At 40.2% G+C, this 21,556-nt stretch overlaps 1 protein-coding gene across 1 annotated transcript; it reads left to right on the top strand.

The window, feature by feature from the left end:
- Positions 1-4,270: 4,270 nt before the first annotated feature.
- On the top strand, positions 4,271-20,156 carry LOC117522528 (mitochondrial fission factor homolog A-like). Its single transcript, XM_034183973.1, is given in 8 exon segments — positions 4,271-4,434; positions 10,419-10,643; positions 12,592-12,734; positions 12,736-12,768; positions 15,905-15,996; positions 16,116-16,286; positions 18,291-18,360; positions 19,984-20,156. Coding segments are annotated over 7 exon segments (861 nt in total). The 5' UTR covers positions 4,271-4,434; positions 10,419-10,423; the 3' UTR covers positions 20,116-20,156.
- Positions 20,157-21,556: the final 1,400 nt, after the last annotated feature.

Consider the following 21,556-nt stretch of genomic DNA (forward strand, 5'->3'; position numbering starts at 1 on the left):
CACTCAAAGACTGCCCACAGGCGAATGACGTAACCGACAGGCGTGAAAAAACTCTCGCATGCCCACGAGGGTTCAAGCATGTCTGATGTAATCACACGTGATTCAAATCCATATGGTTTTTGAAAAAAATAATAAGGTCGGATACTTTTCTAATAGACCTTGTATATGCTATTTTACTCAGAATTAGCTTTGCATGCTAACAATGCTAAAAGTTGCCAAACTGAATAAAAGGTTTTGTGTTCATCATTTTCAAAAAGTAACAAATGTTTACAAGTATGTACACCATGCCGGTTCAAATGAACTAGGTATTGTATGGAATGAATAAAGGTGAACAGAGTGTATACTTGTGCCATAATGTGTTTAAGGGTTTTAGCATATCAAATGAATGAAAATGTGTATGCCTATGCTTTGATGGGTGTTCAATTGATTTATGTTGGTTTTGAAATGATAATATGCATATGTCGCGGACATGAATGAGCGAAGCTCGTCAGCATTTCACCATGTCATTTAGATCCTTCAGACTTTATTTTGAGTAAATGCTTCGGGGAGCATTAGCATGGCAAAAACCTTTCAGTCCCCCCCCCCCCCCCCCCCCCAGACCCCCCACCTTTTTAAGCATTTTTCTTTATTTGTCTCTTACATGCCTGGAAAAGCTCCTTGCCATCTAACCATGTCCTTTAGGGCCTTCAGACTTTTTTCAGTAAAATGGTTCTTGGGAGCATTAGCATGACTAAAACCTTTCAGCTTCTGCCCCCTAGACCCCCACCCCCCACCCCTACCTTTTTAAGCATTTTCCTTATTTTGCCTTTCACCTTCTGGAGGGGCTCTGCCCCCCATACTCCCCACCTTTTTAAGCATTTTTCTTTTTTGCTTTTCAGCTGATGCCCAATTACAGCCCTCTTAACCCCCTGCCACTTTAAGCATTTTTTTTAATGTAGATGTAAATTAATATTCAAAGTTTTCATCTATTTGACAGTAGGGCTGTACAATATAGCCAAATTATCGTATCTCAATACTGTCATATAAATTGTCATGTAAATGTCACTTATATACATGCTGTCCATATTCTTGAGCCGCTTAGGTGGGTAGGGAGAGTTCACATGGGATGAAAAAGCTGTTCAACCTACCATCCCTGGTTCTCAAGACCAGGCACCTAAGTGGCGCTGTCTGTCTCTCTCTCTCTCTCTCTCTCTCTCTCTCTCGATATTTATGTGTACCTTAGTAAACACTAGTAGAGTTCCACCTTAGATTTAGAATGTATAATAGAAGATATACCTTACTATATTTTCATATCAATATGATATACGATATGACTGATTTAACACAAAGTGCAGGAACAGTGAAAATTAAACATTCTTAAACAAAACAGTAATAATACCACACTCATTTTGCACTCATCATAAGGTTAGGATACAGTACCCTCTAAAAGTATTGGAACACTTGGAATTTCACACATTTTAATTTGTTTATGCCGTTTTAAATACAAGAAATACAAAAAAATTAAAATAAAATGAATAAAAATTTCTAAAATTATCTTCCTCAAACTCAAACTGAAAGAGCAAATCTCTAAAACTTGATAAAACATGTAAATAATAATCAGTTTCATTGCCAGTTTTATTTAGACAAGTCAGGGGATGGAAACATGAACATTTCCAAGTCACTAAATATGTCTTGGACTTTATTTACATCAATTATGAAGAAATACTAAAGTTTCTTTCACCAAAACATCAAATCTAGGCTTTCATCTCAAATTTACTTTCTGTCAAATTGTAGATGAACTTTCAGGTCTTCTTTTTAAGAAAATCCTCCTCTACACCACTTCATCGGGAAGCTGGATTTTATATTTTTAATTCATTTATATCAAGTTGTAGAGATTTGATTTCAGTTTGAGTTAATGAAGAAAATTTTAGAAAAACATGTATTTGAAATGGAATAAACAAATTAAAATGTGTGAAATACCAAGTGTTCCAATACTTTTGAGTGAAATTGAGAAAGTGAGGAGCAGCATCTTACATCTCATATATAGTGCAGCAGATAAGAGAATATTTAGAGTGGAATCCTGCAAGCATCAAATTTGGCACAAATAATCCATAGACATGAAGTCTTCTAAAACAAAACTGATTGACCACTTGAATTTTCAATAGGCAGCCAGATAGGGGTCAATTGAACAATTACACAGAGGTCAAAATTAAAAGATGCTCCAATCATATAGAAAACTACACCACATTATTTGCCTGAGAGTCCAAAAAAAAAAAAGTATAGTTTGGACAATCTGTGACAGAATGTTATGGAGTTATGAGGTAAAAGCAGCAAGAATGGTGACAAAGGTCAGTTTCAGTTTGTACAGGGGTCAAAAGTTAAAGTTGCTCCAGTAATTTTGCTCCAGTTGTATTTGTGCTGAATTTGATGCTTGTATCACCATCTGAAGGATTGTTTCAGTTATCTGCTGCACTAATAAGCCAAGAGCATGAACCAGCTGCTGTCTGTTATCTTAAACGTGTATATAAGGCAACCCGAATCAAAGGAGAAATGCTGCTTTTAACAACCTGGACCTCATTTCTGGCATAAAATACAGTCATCTACTCACCAGTATAAGTTTGGTGTGATTAGAAGTCCATAGTTCAAACAATTTGTTCAGTTCAAATCTGGAGCAAACATTTTTCTTCTTCTAGTAAGGTGGATTAGAACTTTTTGTGGTGCACAGCACCAACTACTGGACAGAGGAACCTTGCAGTCAATGTGACTCACTGAGTTGAAAATACAGGTCTTTCAACTAGACGTGTGGTGCTGTGACATGTCAATCATCTGTGTACAATCAGATTTCAGGAGAGTCCAATGAAACCCTGGCCTCCACTCTAGCTCCACCCATGCCAGGAAGTGTTTGACATTTGAACATTTCCTGTTTCACTGTGACTAATAAATTGGCACTTCCTGTTTAAGTGTGAGCTTGCTACTGAGATTCCATGGGATCTCATCTATCAATCCAGGAAGTGTCGATCCAGGAAGTGTTTGACATTTGAACATTTCCTGTTTTACTGTGGATTAGAAAATTGGCACTTCCTGTTTAGGACGCCCTGTACCATGAGTGAGCTTCGCGCCGCTGCGCGACGCTTCACTCATATTATCGTTGCATATATGCTGGAGGGATAGAACTCTTCAAATTATTGTTCATTACTTCTCATTTCAATCATACTCACAGGTGAAATGTTTGTCCCCAGCCTTTGATCTGGCGATTTGCGCAGCTTATAGCTGCACATTAAGGTTTGTTTTTTTTTTTTTTACAAAATTACAAAGAATAATGTTGTGTGCTCCTCATTAAAGATCAGTAGGAAAGAGCGTTCAGGAGCGGGACATCGGAGTGGTAATATGGCAGCCGGTTTGCTTAAAAAATATTGGCCAATGAGCCATCCAGTAATATGTAGAAATCAGTGGCACCCTGCTCAGAGTGTTGCTCTCATTGGACCGACATCTCTGCTATTTTGGAATTGTGGGATAGCTCGCTCCCACAGCTTGAGCTCACTGGACTACTTTCGCCACACTGCTCAGCATGCCACTCTTGTTGGAGCAACAACCCACAGAATGTGTCTCTTCCCAGATAGATCTCTTTCAGTGCAGCTTCTTGTTCTGACTTTAATACGAAGTTAACAGCCAAGTCTTTCATCGCCAGCTGTAAATGGTAATCAAACCATTCCAATCTTATCTTTCTGAAATCTTCCGCATCAAACTCCATCCTGTCAATGTTTACAATGTTCTTCAGCGATAACAGGGGAAGTTGCTCATAAACTTTAAGTTTCTTAAATATTTATTACAGCCACTCTTTAGTTATCTTTAAAATTTTTATTACTGGTAAATTTTAGAATTAATTTAGATGAGATATACTCATTATCTCACAGGAGTATATCACAATTATCTGGGCACTACTTTTTGCGCAGGAATTCATCAAGCACGTCGGTCACGGGCGCGTACTAACACAGAATACCCAGAAACTGGAGAGTTGTTCGGCCATAACGAGAGAGTCCACTTTTAGCTTGTCATAAGCTAAGTTAGTGGCACTCGTGAGTGTGGCTCAGTGGCTCTTGAGAGAGTCGTAAGATGGCTGTACCGCGACTTCATCCCGGCCGGTTGTCGATAATTAGTTATGACACAGATGGGAAAAAAAATCACGTTTATTTTCCTGTTTGTTTTTGATTTTTTTATGAAACACCATCACCTTCATGTAGATTTTTCATAACAAGTAACACCTACACGTGACGTTACCTAGTGCCGTTACGCTCCCCAGCATCAGTTATCGCTGCTGTGCGTGTATTATTTTGATAGCTAATGTGCTCTTCTTGCTTGCTTGATGCCGTTGATTTTAAACGCAGAAAACGTGCATTAGCTTTAATTTGGACACATTACATTTTACATTCCTGTGCTCAAGTTACGTTGTTAACGGTAAGTAGCTAAGAAAACCTTAAGTTGTTAGCCTGTCATTAGCTGCTTTGCTAATGTGCTGTCACACCTAATGTAGTGGCTCCCCATTATGCGGTTAGCTAACATGCGCAGAGTGCAATATTTGTGTACTCTGGACTCTGACATTATGTGAAGACATTTACATTTACTATGTAATCTGAGGCACCACTAGATCTGTTTGGGTCTAGTATTTCTTAAGATTGCCTGTCTGCTGTTGCGTCTGCAGAAAATATTTAGTGGGAGGCCGGTGAAAATCTTGTGGTGGCTCATTAAGAACTAGAGGTGGGCGATACCGGGAATTTTGGTATTGATCCGATACCAAGTAAATACAGGCCCAGTATTGCCGATATCGATACCAATACTTTTCCATATTTAAGCTTCATAGATCCAAAGGATCCGAACGACCTAGGATAGAATTTCACAAAATATTGTATGTGACAACAAAATACTTTATTATCACCATCAACATTTTTGTTTAAAAAAATATCACTCAACTGAAAACAAAATCTCCTGAGGTAGAGGGCTGACAAACCACAATACAATGGCGCGCTGCTCCGTGTTGTGTGAGACAGTGCAGCACTGCTCTTACAGACAGAGAGTAGCACTGCTCCGTGTTGTGTGACAGCGCAGCACTGCTGTTACAGACAGAGTAGACTTTGATGAATCTGCGTGCGCAGCAGTCAGTGCGTGCGGGAGAGAAAAAAATCTTGAGTATCGATCTTTTTACACGAGGATCGTCCAATATCAATACCAGCTTTGGTATCAATATTATCGATATTGGGATCGATCCGCCCACCTCTTTTAGGTATGGAAGACACGATACCGTCGCAGCAGGATCGTTCACGCCTGCCCGTCAGCTCGGTGTTTTTGTGGTTCGCTCATACGAGCTGTTCTGCAGTGATTCACCCTGATTTGTACTTATTCATACTATGTGCTAGGGGGTCCTAACTTTTGACCACTGGATAAAGTGAAATGGACCTTTGTCACCATTTTTCTATTTTTACCTGATAACGCCATAGAATTCAGTCATAGATAGTCAATATAATATAAGTGTACTGAGCATGCAGTAAACATAGTATGAAGCTGTTTTTAATTGGCTGTGTTTGTGACTGTAGGATGTACACATGGAGCTGCTTTAACCTCCAGTCAGACTGTGCTTTTTACCATAACTGCATGGAAATGAATAGAGTTATCACTTTAAAAACAAGGTACCATGGCACAAAATCACATTTGTGTAAACTTTAATTAATTGCAAACCACAACAAGAGCAATCAGAGATTTCTGACGTCTACCAGTCCAGATCCAGATCACTTCCAAAATGGAGTCTTCCATACACTAATATCTATCTGTGGTGCAAATTTGGTGAGAATCTGTGAACTAGTTTTGAAGTTATCCTTTAAGCCCATATAAAGTCCCTCAGGCCATCAGACTGTACAACTCCTCAGTCGGGGGTACGAGGCCTAAGAGGAAGACAGAGGATGGGAAGGAGAGAAACAGTAGTAGCCAATAAACCAGTAGCAATCAGTACGTCTGATATTTGTATTATATTTGCAAATTGTTTTTTTTGTTGTTGTTGTTGGTTTGCTTGTTTGTTTTACTTTCACTTTTGATGCTCTGTGTGCTTCTTACACTGTGTGCTGCTATGCAATGCTGCTGGAACCTCAGTTTCCTTCCAAAAGCTAATGGATTCTTCCATAGCCTAAAGTCCTGGTCAGACCGAATGATAAAGCCATGAATAATGAGCCACGTATGGATTTGTCAGAAATTTCAGTGATTATTCAAATAATGAGCCATTTATAAATCTGTCACGCATCTACTACGAAGAAGCCTCTATGTACTTTGCATGTGCTAGGTATCAGCTTCTAATGAGCCACAACTGACCTGTCATTTGTGCCTCGAATGGCTTGTACAGCCACATAGAGCCAAGTATGAGCCATGTAGCACCACTTTACGACACGTAGGACCATGTTTAGGCATGGGTTTGGCCCAACCTTCCACCCCTCCCAGACTTGGTCCCTATATAAAATGGGGGTTATCAATTCACAGCATCCATTGAAGATGTTGCCACATCAAAGGAAGGTCAAGATTGCCTTGCAGAACATCATCTAAAATTTGGCTGCTGCTGGTCGTTTGCTGCAGAAGGAGATGAGGAAGCAACAAAAAAAGAAGAAGAGGTGCTGGGTCAGACAGTGGATCCTGCATAGGCCACTGCATGGACATTATGATGTTCTTCTGAAGGAATTGCAGGAAACGGATGTTAAAAAAGGCTACAAGGACTTTCTCAGAGTGGAACTTGCTCTGTTGCAGGTAGCCTTTCCTGTCCTCATAGCTGCCAGGTTCTTGGATAATGGGCCTCTAACAGCTTCATACTTGCCACTAACATGCCTCTGATATCCTCGTTTGTCCTCGTAGTACCTCGTACACAAATCGCCCTACACTATGTCTGCTAAATTTTGAACTTCACAAAATTAACGTCACGTTCAAAGATGAGCCCCGTTAGCCGAATAATCTGCCTCTAACAGCCACTATTGTCCCACGTTTCTTGAATAACTTGACTCGCACAAAAAAATTAATGTTACATGGCTCATTAGTCGTCGTTTATTATGTGGTCTGACCAGGGCTTAATATGTATCTGTGATGAAAATTTCGTCAAAGTCCGTGCAGTAGGTTTGACGTAATCCTGCTAACAGACAGACAAGTAAATACATCCTGATGATTTTATTACATCCTTGGCACGCTGCATATTAGGGCTGAAATGATTAGTCAAGTAACTCGAATAATTCGATTACAAAAAAATGATTGAGGCAAATTCTGTGCCACGAAGCTTCATTTAACGTTGTAGTAAATATGCCAGGCCTGTGTGTGGTGCTGCAACATCACCAGAAAAAACAAGACTAGAGCATGCGCATATGCCGTGTAACTGTTAATGAATTTAGTGCGAAAGGCTACAGCTTTCCAAAGCGACACACAGAGTATAATAAAGCCTTTTAACCCTCTGGGGTGAACGCCGTCGTATAAGATGGCTAAGACCAAGCTTTACTAAATTATAAATAACTTTTGAATGATATGAGATAGAAACTTACTTTTTTTTTGCTGGAAAGTTCACTCCGCTGACTTTCGTCATCATCAGCCATCTTTGTACTCCTCATAGAAGCTGTGTGATGATGTGCGCAATGTGAGTGTCCAATCGGAATTGGTTCACCGTCACATGGTTTTCCAAAATCCAATGGTAGGGCAGATTTACCTCACGTGAAAAGCCAAAGAACGTTTTCAGGAGTGATGTGTTACTAGTTGGCCTGTTTGAATAGCCCCCTGGGTGCTCCAGTGAGTACATACTCAGTGTGCCCTGCACCATTATGCACAGCGATCAGTGAAAGCAGGAGCAGACAGAGAGCCTCTGATGACAATCTCACGTGCTCAAACAAAGACTGTGTAACTATCAGGATTGCTCCACTAGTTTGCATGTAAATGTTACTGGATAACTCTGTTGCTCTCTGCTTGGGACTCTGACGAGGGCAGTCACATCTCCTCCACTCTCCCTTATCTCTCTGCTTTTAACCTTCAAGTCCCTACTTCACCAGACTTGTGAATTCCTCAAAACTATATTGGATTCTGGATCTACAAGGTCTGTTAGAAAAGTAACGGACCTTTTTATTTTTTGCAAAAACTATATGGATTTGAATCATGTGTGATTGCATCAGCCAAGCTTGAACCTTCATGCGCATGCGTGAGTTTTTTTACGCCTGTCGGTTGCGTCATTCGCCTGTGAGCACGCCTTGTGGGAGGAGTGGTCCAGCCCCCTCGTCGGATTTTCATTGTCAGGAAATTGGCTGATCGACTGCCGCTTTGCTTCATCAAAATTTTTTCAGAAAGTGTGAGAGACAGCCAAGTGGAAACCATTGGAAAATTCAGATGGCTTTCAGTGAAGATCTTATGGGGATCACACAGATTAAGGACAATTACAACTGGATTAAAGACGGTCCACAGCAGCGGATGGCGAGCCGCGCACCGAGCGGCAATCGACAGGCTCAAACGACCAGATCATTTCGTAAGTGAACGCTTTGTTGATCCGGGACGTCATCTGACTACCAGAGAAATGGCAAGACAGCTGGACATAGCACTTTTTCGGCACATTCCACTGTTACAGGAGTTTTTGTAATGGAAAGAGGAGCAGAGAAATTCGCCACGGAGCTGCTCATGGCGCGGGACGAAAGCACCTCCGTGTTGGTCTCACAGGACAAGCCTTAACATGCTCAGCTCTTGCACCATTTGGAAAATTCAGACGGCTTTCGGTGGCTTTTCAGTCGTGTGACTATCCGAGAAATTGTGGATGAGCTGGACATGCCACAACTTGTCCTGTGAGGCTTCATCACGGCGTTGCTTTTTGTTCTGTGCCCTGCGCCTCCGTCCCAACGCGCAAATCTATCTATCTATCTGTCTATCTATCCATCTATCCATCCATACATACATACATACATACATACAGCATTGTTTATCATATCAGTGGACAACAAAACTCATAGACCATTTTGTATATATTGTTCAAAATGTGCATTTGTGTTTATTGTTTGAACCTTTTTGTTGTACAGACTTTCACACAAGACCTCAGATTACCTTTATAAAGTGTCAAAACAGTTGCCTTTATTACTCTTATAAAACACAACAAAACATATATATTCTGAAAGCACAGGTTGTCCTGAAAAAAATGAGACATAAAACTTGATTGTGGGATGCAGGGAGAGCTGTTAACAGCAATAATAAAACATTTATGGCAGGCAAGTGAACTGTCCAAAAAATGCCCTCCGACCCCAGAGGGTTAAGAGAAAGAGAGTCCACGCCGATCATCTGAAATAGCTTACTGCACATTTAAAGTGAAGCAGTGTTTGTCTTTTTAAAAAACACACGGTCACCTCTACGTGGGGAGTGACTGTTTACTGCTGTCTCTCTCTGCCTGGTGTGAGGGGCTCTCAGCACTCTTCTCAGACCGGACGAGTCACAGCTCTGTTCCGGCCACACTGACAAACAGTTTTGTGAAAGCAAAAGTCCACTCTTTCTTCTGTGTTTGCTCAGACTCGCACCGAGTGTTTCGCTTTTTAATTTTCGCTTTTTGGGCAACACACAACACTTCACCAACACTATAACTTAATAAAATAATTAAAAAACATACTTCGAGGCTTGCATGTTCAACCTCCAGCTGAAATGCATCTGCTGAATTGCATAGAAAGGGATTAAACAAAAATCATGCAGGGACCCAGTCCACCAACCTTAAAAAAAAAAAAACTTAAAAATGGTTAAAAAACAAAACAGAAAGCCACATCCCATTGCCATTTCAACAAAATGTCAAGACTTGGCGCTGCAACATTGTGCCATTGCTTAGTAGGGAGATCCCTGGACTATTGATGATGTTTAAAAACGCAAAAGTACTTTTATCTGATTACTCGATTAATCGATAGCTGCAGCCCTACTGCATATGCATGTCAGACTCTTGTGGGGGGGGCTGTACAGATCACAGAACCACTGTGATCCATTACACCACAACAGCTGAGTGCAGAGTTGAAGGTTTTTACCTCTTGTTATTCCAGAGCACAGTCTTTCAGTTTGAGAGTGTGATTTATTCATTTCAGTTGTTCTCTAAGACCCAGAACCTCAGAGTTTCTTCTCTTTTTTTATGGTAGTTGACTATCCAGCTAAATTGTGCAACCTTCTGCACAATCTCATGGCCAGAGATGATGATATAGTATTTTTTTCCTCTATAAATCACTTCTAAATATAAGCCGCAGGACCAGCGAAGCAAGTTAAAACAAAAACACATAAACACACACACAGTTTGTACCTCCAGTTTGCTCTTGGAATAACTGATCATCTTTTTGTGGGGGCAGTAGGAACCATTGAGCAGTATCTTCAAACATGTACTTTAAGGCAGTCTTTTTCAGTATTTTCCATTCCTTTGTTATGTACATCCACAGGCTGGATGAGTGCACCAATGTTCTCGCCTCCCCCCACTGCAGAGGTGGCTGAAATAAACCGCATCCATTATGAACTGCAGTACAGGGAGGGCATCAACCAGCGTATGCGAATCCCAGAGATCCTCAAGGTGGCCCCAGAGAACCACACAGAGTCTCTTCCCCGCCAGCAGCCCGTCACCACTCACACAACTATGATGCAGGTTCCTGAGAGACTTATGGTAGCAGGTGTGCACAGCATACTGGACTTCATTTAAAAGATTTATTCTTGAAAACATGCCCAATATATATTTTCCTTAAGCCTGAAGTGTACGCATTGCCATTGTGTTGAGTATAAAAGATTAACAGAAGAAAAAGCTCTGAAAGTGAACTTGCAGCAGGTGTGCTGACATGGTTTGTAAGTGAATGTGTATCTGATGAAAATAAACAAGCACTTTGCATTAATTGAGGCACACCAGCATTTATTTATATTTTGTATTTAATTTACAGTTGGGAAAATTAGTATTTGACCCCCTGTCAGTTTTGCAGGTTTTCCCACCTACAAAGAATGGAGAGGTCTGTAATTTTTATCGTAGGTACACTTCAGCTGTGAGAGACAGAATCTAAAAAAATCCAGTAAATCACATAGTATGATTTTTAAATAATTAATTAGCATTTTATTGCATAAAATAAGTATTTGACCCCCTAGAAAAACAGAGCTCAACAATTGGTACAGAGACATTTGTCTGCCATTACAGAGGTCAGACGTTTCCTGTAGTTCTTGACCAAGTTGTCACACACTGCAGCAGGGATTTTGGTCCACTTCTCCAAATCTTTCAGCTTTGGAGTTTCAGCTCCCTCCAAAGATTTTCTATTGAGTTCAGGTCTGGAGACTGGCCAGGCCACTCCAGGACCTTGAAATGCTTCTTACGGAGCCCCTCCTTAGTTGTCCTGGCTGTGTGTTTGGGGTCATTGTCATGCTGGAAGACCCAGCATAACCCATCTTCAGTGCTCTTACTGAGGGAAGGAGGTTGTTTGCCAAACTCTCGCAATATATGACCCCATCCATCCTCCCTTCAATACGGTGCAGTCCTCCTGTCCCCTTTGCAGAAGAGCACCCCCAGAGTATAATGTTTCCACCCCCATGCTTCAAGGTTGAGATGGTTTTCTTGGGGTTGTTCTCATCCTCTAAACTTGGTAAGTGGAGTTGATTCCAAAAAGCTCTATTTTGGTCTCATCTGACCACATAACCTTCTTCCATGCGTCCTCTGGATCATTCAGATGGTCACTGGTGAACGTCAAACAGGCCTGGACAGGTGCTGGCTTGAGCAGGGGGACCTTGCTGCCCTGCAAGATTTTAAACCATGACAGCATGTGTTACTAATGTAATCTTTGTGACTGTGGTCCCAGCTCTCTTCAGGTCATTGATCGGGTCCTCCTGTGTAGTTCTGAGCTTTCTCGGAATCATCCTTACCCCACAAAGTGAGATCTTGCATGGAATCCCAGACCGAGGGAGATTGACAGTCATCTTATGTTTCTTCCACTTTCTAATAAATAATCATAGCAGTTGTTGTCTTCTACCAAGCTGCTTGCCTGTTGTCCTATTGTCCCTCCCAGCCTTGTGCAGGTCTACAGTTTTGTCTCTGGTGTCCTTAGACAGCTCTTTGGTCTTGGCTATGGTGGACAGGTTGGAGTGTGATTGAGTGTGTTAACAGGTGTCTTTTATACAGGTAACAAGTTCAAACAGGTGCAATTAATACAGGTAAAGAGTGCAGAATAAGAGGGCTTCTTAAAGAAAAATGAACAGGTTTGTGTGAGCCAGAATTCTTTCTGGTTGGTAGGGGGTCAAATACTTATTTTATGCATTAAAAATGCAAATTAATTATTTAAAATCATACAATGTGATTTTCTGTATTTTTATTTTTATTTTTTTTTTAGATTCTGTCTCTTGCAGTTGAAGTGTACCTACGATAAAATTACAGACCTCTCCATTCTTTGGAGGTGGGAAAAACCTGCAAAACTGACAGGGGGTCAAATACGTATTTTCCCCACTGTATATCCTTCATGCTATGTGATTTTTGTTTGTTTTGTTTATGTTTTGTTTGCATCTAAGTATTTTCTTTAAAAAAAAAAAAAGTGGTCATGGTTATCATTGGTTAAAAATGTTCTTTTCCAACTCATCATCATCACTTTACAGGGCCTGTCGAGGACCCTCACTTCCCTCATCCTCATGACTTGGACCTTATTCAGTGCATCCCTCTGCAGACCTTACCATGAAGGCACCGCCACACGTCCTCAACTCTCACACAACTGCCACCGGACTCCCTTGAGACTGAGCAACCCTGCTGCTTCACAGAGCCGTGCCAGCAACTCGGTAAGTTTTAAAGGAAAGGTTGATATTTTCAACTTTGGCTCTATTTTTGATGCTTTGGGGATCATCTTTTCACCCAGAAAAAAATTGGTGCATTATTATTATTATTTAAGAGTGCAAACAATGCTGAGGGCTAACTGGCCAATTAATATTATTGGATCGGGCGATAAAGACTCAGATTAACTACTTCTTGTTGCCAATGAGTTAACAAAAAACATCATTAGAAGTATCCGGTAACAGTGACAGTTTCACTGCAGAGGTAAATGTGTGTATGTTCACTAATGAGCAGCAATATGGTTTCATGCTTTGAACAGCACTACAGCTGCAATGTTTGAGCTGAGAGTGCTGATGAATATAGAGATGGCCAGAAGGATTTGCATTGTATGTTTGTGGGTTAGTCCGATGCCTACTTAATTGGAAAATCACAATGTCTGCGGTAAAACATCTCGCTGGACGATGAAGTCATCACAGGGAGGGTTGAACTTTATACTATGGGTGTGACTCTTAGGCACCTCTGATTTGGTTCAATTATGATTTAGAGGGCTGTGATTTGACTCTAAAATGTTTATTGATGCATCTCTTTTTCCTCTCTCTGCCTCTCTGCAGGATTATTTTTTTCTTTGCTGTGACAACTTTGTACTTTGCAAAGTAAAGTATTTTGTAATAATCCAAAATGAATTTGCTTCCAACAGATACTTTAACAGCTCAGCCATAATTGAACCCGTGTGGCTCTCAATCACTGACTCTAAATTAAAAACCCCAGAGTGGTGGAAACCCCAGTACTACTGCTACAATTGCTGTCTAAGTGCTGGGCTTACGTACATGACTGACTCCATGTTTGGATTATTACCACGCAAACAAAGGTAAAACATTTATGTGCACCTCTCACGATGCCCAGGGGCATGCACAGTGACTGTGCTGCACTAATGCACTTTGTTCTGGTGTTAGAATATTAAAACAGGAGTGGAGAGTTGAATAATGGCAAATCTTCATTGCACTGTTGATTTGTGACACCTTTAAGCTGCAGAAATCATGGTACACCTCATTCCTCTCATCTTTTGAACACTTATTTTCCTTTTAATTTTCAGCTGGACTTGTGCGCTCCAAAACAGTACACCACAATAAAAATAGTTGTGGAGACGGTGTTAGCTGATCAGGCTATAAATGACAACCATGATACTCGTCAAATAAACTATTTAGTTTCTTAGTAATGCAGCAGATAACTGAAACAATCTTGCAACTGGTGATAGAAGCAACAAATTCAGGACAATACTCCTTAGCCATTACTCTTTGGAAAAACAGATTGGCTATTTGAATTTGCAGTAGGCAGCCAGGTAGGGGTCAATTGAGGATTACACTGGGGTCAAAATTAAAACATGCCTCAAATCATATTGAAAACTACATCATATTATTTGTCTGATCACAAAGACTTCCAAAAAGGTGTAGTTTGGACTGTCTGTGACTGAATGTTATGGAGTTATGCAGTAAAAACAGCAAAAATGGCAAAAAAAAAGGTCAATTTCAGTTTGTACGGGGGTTGAAAGTTGCTCCAATTTTGGTAAAATGTGGTTCAAATAATTGGTTAAGCTAATAGGATTAATAAATGGAATAGTTTTGACTGTGGTGAATGTTTGGTCTGCAAAGTAAAGGTCAGTTGTTGACATCCATTGGTTTCGATGACATGACATATTTTAACCCGTAACATGATAACTAAGCATGATAGATGGTCCAAACCATTCCTTTTTAAATCCCTATTAACTTTGCATCACAATTGACTTTTGTCACCATTCTTGCTGTTTTTACCCCATAACGCCATAATATTCAGTCACAGGTAGTCCAAACTATACCTTTTTGGAATCTTTGTGATCAGACAAATAATGTGGTGTAGTTTTCAATATGATTGGAGCATCATTTAATTTTGACCCCTGTGTAATTCTTCAATTGACCCCTACCTAGCTGCCTATTGAAAATTCAAATGGCCAATCATTTTTTCAAAAGAGTAATGTCTCTCCCCCCAGTTGTTCAGTTTAGACGTGTGGCCAGCTCTAGGAAGAGTCCTGATGGATCCTGATGGTCTTCTGTTTATAGATATTGGAGGCCACTGTGCCCATTGGGACCTTAAAAGCTGCAGAAATGTTTCTATACGCTTCCCCAGATTTGTGTGTCGAGACGATCCTGTCTTGGAGGTCTACATACAATTCCTTTGACTTCATGCTTGGTTTGTGCTCTGACATGCCTTGTCAACTGTGTGAACTTGTATGTCGACAGGTGGTGCCTTTCCAAATCATGTCCAGTCAACTAAATTTACTCCAGGTGTACTCCAATTAAGCTGTAAAAACATCTCAAGGATGATCAGTGGAAACAGGATGAACCTGAGCTCAATTTTGAGCTTCATGGCAAATGTTGTGAACACTTATGTACATGTGATTTCTTTGTTGTTGTTGTTTTTTTTTTTTTTTTTTTTTGTTTTTTTTTTTTTTTTTTTTTTTTTTATAAATTTGCACAAATCTAAAAAAAAAGAAACAAACAACAAAAAAAAACCTTATTCACATTGTCATTACGGGTTATTGTATGTAGAAGTTTGAGGAAAAGAATGAATTTCATCCATTATGGAATAAGGCTGTAGCATAACAAAATGTGTAAAAAGTGAAGTGCTGTGAATAATTTCTGGATGCACTGTACAATACATTTATGTATCAATGTAAATACAATATGAACAATGTCCTTTTAAAGTGTGTACATAGACGTTTTTAAACCTTATGGTAGTACCTGTCCCGGAGGGCTGGCCCTATGCGAGAGCCGCCAGTCCTACCTACTTGCCACAAAAAAGGCTTTTGGTTTTTTTTTTTTTTTTTTTTTTTCTTCTTCTTCTTCTTGCCTCACTTTCTTCACTATAGTAGGTGATATAACTATGATTTAATACTTTGCTGAGCTCTGTGGAGTTGGAGTTCAGATGATGTAGTCTGGGTTTATTTCACTTTTAAGAATAAGATACTGGTAAACTCCTGTTCCTATGTGACAATGTGGCCAGAGTGTAAGCTACAGTACCATACTTTGAAAGAGAGTGAAAATAAAGCACTTTAACCTGTAACTTGGATTGTGTATCTGCCATGGTGTAAAATCTACATACCATTCCTAGGCCCATTTCCATTCCCGGTCTCGAAGAGAACGCAGTGCCAGTGAGAACGCATCTGGCCGCCACAGCAGTCAGACCAGCAGATGTGATGTGAGGTAAGCATCCGGTGTTACACAGGAACCTCACAACAACACTGCCTCACTGCTGCTGCCTTTTTATTTTGTTGCCATTTCTTGTGTGTTTTAAAGGTATCTTTGTCCCTGTTTTCTACCAGTATAACCCCTTCCCCATCTGCTGCCACAGTCCGGCCATGTCCTCCTCTCTCTCCCCCCGAGGATGCAAACATTAACCTCTTCACAACTGCAGGGTTTCTGGCCTACATCCAGGCAACCACACGCAGAGCATACCAACAGGTCCTAGAAGTGCTGGGTGACAGGCACCGCAGGTGACTACGACTAAGGCATTTTCTTAAAATTTGATTTTTAATTTAGTCGCTGCATTGAGCATTTTACTGTTGTTTTAAAGGTTTGTAACTATTTCTAAAGCGTAGATTACATAGAGCTACAATGGACAATATAAGTGTATGTTACACTGGACAACAATTACGGGCGGGGGGTGGCACAGTTCTTTTATCTTTTACCAAGTGTTTTAGCGGGAAAGACCTTACAGCGGGTCTGTAATCAACCGCTTCTGTAACGGCTAAAAATAGAAGATAGAAAATAAAAATAGAAGAATAGAAAGTTCTTTAAAAATGTTTAAAGTGTTTACAAAGGCTGTAAAATGTGTAAATGCATAGACAGCTCCTCAAAAATGCACAAATATGTTGCTGAATAAGAAAATCAGCCATGGGGTGGAAAGTCGGGTCAGCAGATCTTATTGAAACTTTTCACACCAGCTTATTTTGAGGAAAAATGGCATACCCTACATATTTTCAACAAAATCAGTTTGGTTGCCATGGAAATGCACTATGCTGGAAAAGGGCCAAAATCAGTTGTTGTGGCTACTGCAGAGGTCACATTTTCACCGTTATTAGACACATCATATAAAGAGATTGGTTTTACATACAAATGAACATTAGATATCAATAGAACAAGCAGATTCTATAGATTTCAGAAATATGTGTCTTACATTTGCACCTTTGAGCTGTTAGGCAATGATGTGTGTCTTTTACACTGAAGTTACCTCCTATTTCAGAAATGTGGGAAAGAACAAAATATTTGCAATATTGCTCTGCCTATTGTCACTATGACTGGCTATTTTATCTATTTATATCTTGAAGAGGGACATGTCAGCTTGACATTTATCAAATAAAATCTAATCACATCAGATGCTGGTGAATCTGTGACAAGCACAAATTGTTCCAATTTTCAAACATAGCAAAAAGAGCAAAAACAGCAAAGTTTAGTTGACACCTATCTGTCTTCAGATTATAACAATACCTTTCTCATCATGACATTTAAAAATACCCTCCCATAGGCCACGTGTGTATAATCAGCTGCTCTTAAAATGTGTTTAAGATGTGTAAAAGAATAAAAAGAGACACACTCAGATATTGAAATTGTGTGTATGTGTGTCGGTGGGTGGGGGCTCATTCTCCCACACTTTGAAAACCCTTGGTGTGGCCTTCTCAACCAGTATATTTTTATTTTGTATAAAATAAGCCAGTAACCACTTTTGCTTCATTTCTTTGATGGTCCAGACCCTGTTAGTTTGGTGGTGGAATTGCCACATTTTTTGACTGAACCACTTTAACTTCGACTCACATCTCCTGAGTCAAATGACTCCTTTTTTTTTTAATGATGGGATGAACCGTGAATACATTTAAAAACAAACAAAAAACAGCATATTTGCACACATTTTTGTAACAGTTTAGCAGCTGACTATGCGTTGTGTTGGACTCCTCCCACTCACTCCCCTTGGAACGCAAATCCGTGACCTCTGGCATGGGAGGCGGACGCTCTGTCCAGTAGGCCAAAACCTGTGCTCTGGCCTGAGTGGTCAGAGTATGGTTTGGATGTCGGGGGAGTGAGGCCTCTTGACTACCACATGCACAGTGACACCTGCTGGCCTCCGCCACAATAAGTCAAACTAGAAACCCCCCCAAAAAGCAAAAATCCTTTAAATAAATAATAAAACATTGATAGACAATTTCTAAAAGCTGATTACATTTACAGATGTTGTTTGGATGCATGTTAATGCACATGTCGGTCAGGCAGCTGCATAGTGAGTATACTTAAAGGACTTATTAGCTGATTCTGTTGAACTAAAAATATGTCTGCATTATTACGTGGTTGAACATATGATTGAGCGTAATTAAATGCAATAAATTAGTTTTCATGTTTCTTCAAAAGCTGAAGTAATACAGTAAACCTGAATTACCCCAGTGTTATGTCAACCATAAAAGTCAGGTCTGTCCTTCAGAGTAATGTTGTTACATTTGTTGTTACAGAACACAGGACTCTGCTCTTGATGGAAACCTCGAGGAGCTCGGAGTTGATGCATCTTCACTAAGACGACAGGTAATAACTACTTTAATGCCCAGCACTTATGTAAACATGTCACTGGCTTAGTCATTAATGTGTTGCAGTTGCACTTATCTGCATTTTTACTTAGTCATTGTATTTATTCATTTATTTATTTTCATTTTAACCTGTTCTGCCAAATTTGAGTGAAGAGCAAAGAAAAAGTTTGTGAACCGCTGGATTATGATTTTTAAAGTCCAACTTCCTGCAATTCCATGACTGTACATGTAGAAATTCTCCAGATGAGAACTACATTTAGGCCTGAAACAACCTGTTTTGCACTTCTTTGACTCCTGCTTGCTTTTAGAGAAATGTCATTGAGCCAGTTTGCACTGTGTGAAACATCACATGATGTAGTAATGAAAGTAAGATAACTGCTGTTTTTTACGTCTATCAACCCACATTTTCTTGTCCGATGAGTAGGTTGTTGAACTGAGGATCCTCTGGGCTCAAGCCCACGGCTTAACCGCTAGACCATCACCTCCACCATCTTGATAAGTGTAGGAGCCAGATCATTATTTTAAAGATGTGTGAATGGACTGGTTGTCTGCTAGGGCGGTTGCCATCCAGGACCAAAAGCAGTTCCATGGTATTATGGATGCTGCAAAGAGCAGCACCAGCACATGCTCCCAGACTTGACTTGACTTCACCATGCATGAACAGTGACAAAGTCCCTTTTTCTTGTTTCATTTATTCATTTTTATTGATGGAGCTATGGTGTTTGTGCACGTTTTTACACACAAACCTTTAGTAAATCAGCCCATGAATATTCAAAACAAAGACAAATGCGTCTGACACAAAACTAGCATTACCCGCTCAGCAACAGAAATGCAATGCTCATTGACAACTCACTGTTTTGCATTAGTGTGTCTTTTAATTAGCAATTCTTCACTGACAATTTCCCTTTGGAGCAGATAAGTAGGCACATAACCTGTGCTTAATGACCAAATTAAATTTGAGTTTTGCCTTTCCTTGTCAGGGGAAGTGGAAAACCAGAACGACTCCACTTGGGTTTTCATGTCTCTTCATGACTATTAGCAGTATGTACTATATGTGCCCGTGCACAGTAAAGCCCTGTTTCCACCAAGCAGTGTAGTACAGTTCGGTTCTGTACGGGGCACAATTACTTATGTTTCCAAGATGAGAAGTTGTGTAGCGTACCAAATAATCATACCGAACCAGACTGATTGTTGGTATCCTTCTGTTGGGCTACCAAGTACATGGTACGGTATAGTAATTATGGAGCCCCACCCACTGCTGTCCGTTGATTGGTTGACAGAGAGCCGTTGTCTCCCTGCGCAGCCTTTTGAGGAAAGGCTGCCTTAAACAGCCACATTCCGAGTCGGAAACACATGAACTCCTCCATTGTTGTTTACTGTGTCATCAACTTTGTGTGTGTGTCTTCCTGTGATGCATTTTTCACATGCTTAAATGAGGTCATGTGGCAAGCCTAGCTGACGTAGCAATCGCCACCTCTCCTATCAAGTAGTAGCGCCTTTTGCAGTGGGTACACAAATCATACAAAACTATACTGTACTGCTTTGTGGAAACGGGCTATATGTGTACAATGTATAACCGTTTGAGTTGAGATTAAATATTTGTACTCATGTTGTTTTTCAGATTATAAAGCTAAACCGTCGCCTGCAGCTGCTGGAGGAAGAATATAAGGAACATTCCAAACGGGAGATGATCCTGTATTCTGCTACAGTGGCATTCTGGCTTATTAATACCTGGATCTGGTTCCGTCGCTGAGATGGAGCATTACCAATTCTCCCAATACACTGGAAGCCAAAGCCAAATTCTGTTGTAAGGGTGCAATCATTATATTGACATGTCTTTAGTGGCACTTGTTATGGACTACTGGATGCTGAATATTCATAACATATTATTTACTTGTAAATCCTGTTGAGGGATCCGAAGTATACATTTGTGCCAGTCGTTCACTTACAAGTTTGGAGAAAGAACTGCAGCAGGGTATCATAACAATATTTGATCTTCTTAAATACAGTACACGGTGATTCAATATGGTGCATCCAGAAAGTATTCACAGTGCTTCACTTTTTCCACATTTTATGTTACAGCCTTATTCCAAAATGGATATAAAAAATAAATAAATTTTCCCTCAAAATTCTAACACAATACCCCATAATGACAATGTGACAAATGGTTGTTTTTTTGGGGGGGAGGGATTTTTGCAAATTTATTAAAATAAAAAAAAAACTAGCAAATCACACATGCATAAGAATTGTCTGTGGACCTCCGAGACAGGATTGTCTTGGGGCACAAATCTAGAGAAGGGTACAGAAACATTTCTGCTGCTTTGAAGGTCCCAATGAGTACAGTGGCCTCCATCATCTGTAAATGGAAGAAGTTCTGATGCTCCCCATCCAACCTGATGGAGCTTGAGAGGTGCAAACAGGAATGGGCAAAACTGCACAAAGGTAGATGCGCCAAGCTTGTGGCATCATATTCACGAAGACTTGAGGCTGTAATTGCTGCCAAAGGGTCATCAACAAATATTGAGCAAAGACTGTGAATACTTATGTACATGTGATTTCTTAGTTTTTTGTTGGTTTTTTTTTGTTTTTTTGTTTTTGTTTTTTTATAAGTTAGCAAAAAATACCTTTCATGTTGTCATTATGGGGTGTTGTGAGTAGAATTTTGAGGGGAATAAATGAACTTGCCCCATTTTGAAATAGGGCTGTAACATAAAATGTGGAAAGCTGTGAATACTTTCCAGATGCACTGTACAAATACATGTTACATCAGGATTGTAGAGAAATGCACGCCTTACTGAAGAGTGTATGGAGTGATTGTGCATGTTGGTAAGATCAGACTGCAACCCAACTCATCCGTTGAGCATGTTCAGAGGTCCTTCGATGTAACCGGTGCTCAATTTCCCGTATTGCATTGTAACGCCTCTTGCATGGCATTATATACATATTATTACATGTGAGAAGGGAATACAAATGGTGGTGTTTGCACTCAGACACACTCCAAAGTTTACACGTCCATAACGACACAGCCACCCCTCCTCCAAAAGTCCAGCAGACTTCCATAAATACTTTGTGTGAGGTAGAGATGCATGTTTTCATTGTTGAAATCCGAAACAGCAGCCAAAAGAACAAAAAGCTGCACACCCTTAAAGGACCAGGCTTACAAGGTGTGCACGTCAAGCTCCGGAGTGGCCAGA

This window comes from Thalassophryne amazonica, chromosome 12 (assembly GCF_902500255.1).
Source record: "Thalassophryne amazonica chromosome 12, fThaAma1.1, whole genome shotgun sequence".
Lineage (NCBI taxonomy): Eukaryota > Metazoa > Chordata > Actinopteri > Batrachoidiformes > Batrachoididae > Thalassophryne > Thalassophryne amazonica.